This window comes from Eleutherodactylus coqui, chromosome 3 (assembly GCF_035609145.1).
Source record: "Eleutherodactylus coqui strain aEleCoq1 chromosome 3, aEleCoq1.hap1, whole genome shotgun sequence".
NCBI lineage: Eukaryota > Metazoa > Chordata > Amphibia > Anura > Eleutherodactylidae > Eleutherodactylus > Eleutherodactylus coqui.
The window spans coordinates 318,305,429-318,311,137 of NC_089839.1; the positions used below are offsets into that span (position 1 = coordinate 318,305,429).

Here is a 5,709-nt window from a genome sequence, read left to right on the forward strand (position 1 = left end):
AAAAGTAGTGTCAGAAAAAAGAGCAGAGCTTCAGCAGTTCTCAGAGAAGGTGTGCATGAAGATAAAATGCTGTAAATCAGACAGCCAAGCGGCTGAAAGAAGGGCTCAGAGACCTGAGATGTCTAAAACCCAGTTCAGACAGAAAAGAAAAAAGGGGATTTTGTTAAAGAATCTGAAAAAGTTACAAGTAGTAAAGAATGCCAACTTATGTTTACAAAAGGAGACTACTGAGGCTCAGAAGGTCTCACAAGGGGACGCAGAAGTCCTGAAAGAACTGCAGCAAAAGAATAGTGACGTACAAAAGCAAACCCCAAAAGTGAAGGAACAGTTTGTCCAAGTGGTAGAAGCCTATCACAGGGATGCGGGCTCCAAGGACCAGCTCATCAGCGAACTGAATACTACCAAGAAAAAGTCAGTCAGAGGTAAAGGAACTGGAAGAACACAGAGACAAGGTTCCTGCACTAGAAAGAGACCCCCGAGCCTGGAGCTTTGACCCTGGAGGGCCAAGAAGAAAAGACTTTGAGCGTGGGACCAAGGCCCAACACCCAGGCCTTGTCGAGGACGCATTTCAGGACAGCTAAGTGTCCGAACCTACAGGCTCGAACAGAGGGGGAGGGTATGTGAGACAGTGACGGACAAAGTGCTGAAGGGTGGATACGTGCCACCGAGCGGCCTGGGCTCGGTGCAGGAAGCCAGCATTTCTGTGTCAGTAACGCTATGTTACTGACACGTTGTAGTTTGTAAGTGGCTCCAAGCCGTATAGTCTGGGCTGGCTTTCTGGGAGTGGTCAAAGTGAAGGGTGGGATGGCCACTCCCACGTACCAGGTGAGGCTGGTACCAGGCCTTATAAAGCCTGGGCCTGCAGGTCAGAGAGAGAGTGTCTGGCTGAGAGCCAGGGAGAAAGCATCTGGCTGAGAGCCAGAGAGAGGGCTCTGTGGAGCAAGGAGCCGGCTAGCCCAGTGTGTGGGCTGAGAGAGCCAAAGGCGAGGTTGACAGGGTGACGCCCCTAACCTCAACACCCAGGAGGGTATGGTGAGACCTCCACAGGTCTGAGGACCGGACTGGCTGTGTGCAGCAAGCAAGAAGTATTCTGACAGTGAGTAGTCAGGAACAAGCATATGTATAGTGAGCGCTCAGACGAGCAGGGGTTTATTTACGTTTTGGTTGTTTCTGCTGCAATAAACCCAGACAAAGCCTGGACTAAAGAACGTTGTTGTCCGGTGTCACTGTCTCTGGTCGCGGATGCCCACGCTGCTACTGCCCCTAAACGCTAATCCCTCACTATATACACTACCGTTCAAAAGTTTGGGGTCACATTGAAATGTCCTTATTTTTGAAGGAAAAGCACTGTACTTTTCAATGAAGATAACTTTAAACTAGTCCTAACTTTAAACAAATGCACTCTATACATTGCTAATGTGGTAAATGACTATTCTAGCTGCAAATGCCTGGCTTTTGTGCAATATCTACAAAGGTGAATAGAGGCCCATTTCCAGCAACTATCACTCCAGTGTTCTAATGGTACAATGTGTTTGCTCATTGGCTCAGAAGGCTAATTGATGATTAGAAAACCCTTGTGCAATCATGTTCACACATCTGAAAACAGTCTAGCTCGTTACAGAAGCTACAAAACTGACCTTCCTGTGAGCAGATTGAGTTTCTGGAGCATCACATTTGTGGGGTCAATTAAACACTCAAAATGGCCAGAAAAAGAGAACTTTCATCTGAAACTCGACAGTCTATTCTTGTTCTTAGAAATGAAGGCTATTCCATGCGAGAAATTGCTAAGAAATTGAAGATTTCCTACAACGGTGTGTACTACTCCCTTCAGAGGACAGCACAAACAGGCTCTAACCAGAGTAGAAAAAGAAGTGGGAGGCCGCGTTGCACAACTAAGCACGGTTGGCACATTAGAGTCTCTAGTTTGAGAAACAGACGCCTCACAGGTACCCAACTGGCATCTTCATTAAATAGTACCCGCAAAACACCAGTGTCAACATCTACAGTGAAGAGGCGGCTGCGGGATTTTGGGCTTCAGGGCAGAGTGGCAAAGAAAAAGCCATATCTGAGACTGGCCAATAAAAGAAAAAGATTAAGATGGGCAAAAGAACACAGACATTGGACAGAGGAAGACTGGAAAAAAGTGTTGTGGACGGATGAATCCAAGTTTGAGGTGTTTGGATCACAAAGAAGAACGTTTGTGAGACGCAGAACAAATGAAGAGATGCTGGAAGAATGCCTGACGCCATCTGTTAAGCATGGTGGAGGTAATGTGATGGTCTGGGGTTGCTTTGGTGCTGGTAAGGTGGGAGATTTGTACAGGGTAAAAGGGATTCTGAATAAGGAAGGCTATCACTCCATTTTGCAACGCCATGCCATACCCAGTGGACAGCGCTTGATTGGAACCAATTTCATCCTACAACAGGACAATGACCCTAAACACACCTCCAAATTGTGCAAGAACTATTTACAGCAGAAGCAGGCAGCTGGTATTCTATCGGTAATGGAGTGGCCAGCGCAGTCACCAGATCTGAACCCCATTGAGCTGTTGTGGGAGCAGCTTGGCCGTATGGTACGCCAGAAGTGCCCATCCAACCAATCCAACTTGTGGGAGATGCTTCTAGAAGCGGGGGGTGCAATTTCACAAGCTTACCTCAACAAATTAACAGCTAGAATGTCAAAGGTGTGCAATGCTGGAATTGCTGCAAAAGGAGGATTCTTTGACGAAAGCAAAGTTTGATGTAAAAACAATGTTATTTCAGATACAAATCATTATTTCTAACCTTGTCAATGTCTTGGCTCTATTGTCTATTCATTTCACAACGCATGGTGGTGAATAAGTGGGACTTTTCATGGAAAACACAAAATTGTTTGGGTGACCCCAAACTTTTGAACGGTAGTGTGTATATATATATATATATATATATATATATATATAACATCATACTGGGCAGTGTTGCTTCCCTTATATCTGCTGGGTGTAATGCTCCAGTTTTCCCTGGGGGATGGGGGTTGCAGAATGTTGGGGGTTGTAGTCCTGACCATGTGTGAGGGGCAGCACCTCCTGTGTGTTCTGGGCTTATCTCCAAGTGTGTCCTAAACTTGTCTCGTCTGCTTTTTGGTGACACTTGGAGGAGTGCCGTGCACCCAGAGCGGCTGCTTCCAAAATGCTCCTGCGGCTCCTCACTTTGCTGCTGCCAGAGTTCCTCGTTGATCTGACCTTCGTACTTCTGCTCCTCGGTCTGGTCGGCTTTTTTCTGGTTGTACGATGGATAAGCGAGCAAAGCACCAAGATGAAGATCGAACAAGCGCAAACACAGAGGGACTGCGCCCTGCAACTGATGGAGAAAAGGACGCTGCGCTATAAATCCCGGGTACGGGGAGGAAGTCGTCGAGAGTTAGGGGGTGGCAGATCTGTCTGATATCTCTCAATGCTCCTTGTTCTGGCCAAGGTAGACAAAAGGATAGAAGAGAGGTGTGGAGGGGCACTCTGGTGGATAAAGGAGAGCTGTGTGTAGGGGCGCACAGGTGGATAAAGGAGAGCTGTGTGTAGGGGCGCACAGGTGGATAAAGGAGCGCTGTGTGTAGGGGCGCACAGGTGGATAAAGGAGAGGTGTGTGTAGGGGCGCACAGGTGGATAGAGGAGAGGTGTGTGTAGGGGCGCACAGTTGGATAGAGGAGAGGTGTGGAGGGGCACTCTGGTGGATAGAGGAGAGGTGTGGAGGGGCACTCTGGTGGATAGAGGAGAGCTGTGTGTAGGGGCACTCTGGTGGATAGAGGAGAGCTGTGTGTAGGGGCACACAGGTGGATAGAGGAGAGGTGTGGAGGGGCACTCTGGTGGATAGAGGAGAGGTGTGGAGGGGCACTCTGGTGGATAGAGGAGAGCTGTGTGTAGGGGCACTCTGGTGGATAGAGGAGAGGTGTGGAGGGGCACTCTGGTGGATAGAGGAGAGCTGTGTGTAGGGGCACACAGGTGGATAGAGGAGAGCTGTGTGTAGGGGCGCACAGGTGGATAGAGGAGAGGTGTGGAGGGGCACTCTGGTGGATAGAGGAGAGGTGTGGAGGGGCACTCTGGTGGATAGAGGAGAGGTGTGGAGGGGCACTCTGGTGGATAGAGGAGAGGTGTGTGTGTGTGTGTGTAGGGGCACACAGGTGGATAGAGGAGAGCTGTGTGTAGGGGCGCACAGGTGGATAGAGGAGAGGTGTGGAGGGGCACTCTGGTGGATAGAGGAGAGGTGTGAAGGGGCACTCTGGTGGATAGAGGAGAGCTGTGTGTAGGGGCACTCTGGTGGATAGAGGAGAGCTGTGTGTAGGGGCACACAGGTGGATAGAGGAGAGGTGTGTGTAGGGGCGCACAGTTGGATAGAGGAGAGGTGTGGAGGGGCACTCTGGTGGATAGAGGAGAGCTGTGTGTAGGGGCACACAGGTGGATAGAGGAGAGGTTTGTGTAGGGGGGCAAACGTGGATAGAGGAGAGGTTTGTGTAGGGGCGCACAGTTGGATAGAGGAGAGGTGTGTGTGTGTGTGTGTGTAGGGGCGCACAGTCGGATAGAGGAGAGGTGTGTGTGTGTGTGTGTGTAGGGGCGCACAGTTGGATAGAGGAGAGGTGTGTGTAGGGGCGCACAGTTGGATAGAGGAGAGGCGTGTGTGGGCACACAGGTGGATAGAGGAGAGGTGTGTGTGTGTGTGTGTGTGTGTGTGTGTGTGTGTGTGTGTGTGTGTGTGTAGGGGCGCACAGGTGGATAGAGGAGAGGTGTGTGTGTGTGTGTGTGTGTGTGTGTGTGTGTGTGGGGGTGCACAGGTGGATAGAGGAGAGCTGTGTGTAGGGGCACACAGGTGGATAGAGGAGAGGTTTGTGTAGGGGCGCACAGTTGGATAGAGGAGAGGTGTGTGTGTGTGTGTGTGTGTGTGTGTGTGTGTGTAGGGGCGCACAGTTGGATAGAGGAGAGGTGTGTGTGTGTGTGTGTGTGTAGGGGCGCACAGTTGGATAGAGGAGAGGTTTGTGTAGGGGCGCACAGTTGGATAGAGGAGAGGCGTGTGTGGGCACACAGGTGGATAGAGGAGAGGTGTGTGTGTGTGTGTGTGTGTGTGTGTGTGTGTGTGGGGGCGCACAGGTGGATAGAGGAGAGGTGTGTGTGTGTGTGTGTGTGTGTGTGTGTAGGGGTGCACAGGTGGATAGAGGAGAGGTGTGTGTGTGTAGGGGCGCACAGGTGGATAGAGGAGAGGTGTGTGTGTGTGTGTGTGTAGGGGCGCACAGGTGGATAGAGGAGAGGTGTGTGTGTGTGTGTGTGTGTAGGGGCACACAGGTGGATAGAGGAGAGGTGTGTGTGTGTAGGGGCGCACAGGTGGATAGAGGAGAGGTGTGTGTGTGTAGGGGCGCACAGGTGGATAGAGGAGAGGTTGTGTGTGTGTGTGTAGGGGCGCACAGGTGGATAGAGGAGAGCTGTGTGTAGGGGCACACAGGTGGATAGAGGAGAGGTGTGTGTAGGGGCGCACAGTTGGTTAGAGGAGAGGTGTGGAGGGGCACTCTGGTGGATAGAGGAGAGCTGTGTGTAGGGGCACACAGGTGGATAGAGGAGAGGTTTGTGTAGGGGGGCAAACGTGGATAGAGGAGAGGTTTGTGTAGGGGCGCACAGTTGGATAGAGGAGAGGTGTGTGTGTGTGTGTGTAGGGGCGCACAGTCGGATAGAGGAGAGGTGTGTGTGTGTGT

General features: G+C 51.0%; 1 protein-coding gene across 2 annotated transcripts in view; it reads left to right on the forward strand.

Moving 5' to 3' along the window:
* The first annotated feature begins 885 nt into the window (after positions 1-885).
* The window catches only part of LOC136622054 (vitamin D3 hydroxylase-associated protein-like), a 102,811-nt gene continuing 97,987 nt past the window's right edge, over positions 886-5,709 (forward strand). The window contains exon 1 of one of the 2 annotated variants that reach the window (XM_066598056.1): positions 886-1,096. Coding sequence is in view for 1 of the 2 variants with exons in the window: in XM_066598048.1 (XP_066454145.1) it covers positions 3,168-3,374 (207 nt within the window). In the remaining variant the exon portion in view is untranslated. Of the gene's footprint in view, positions 1,097-3,122; positions 3,375-5,709 lie in introns of those variants that run through there. The other variant, XM_066598048.1, reaches the window with a different exon arrangement.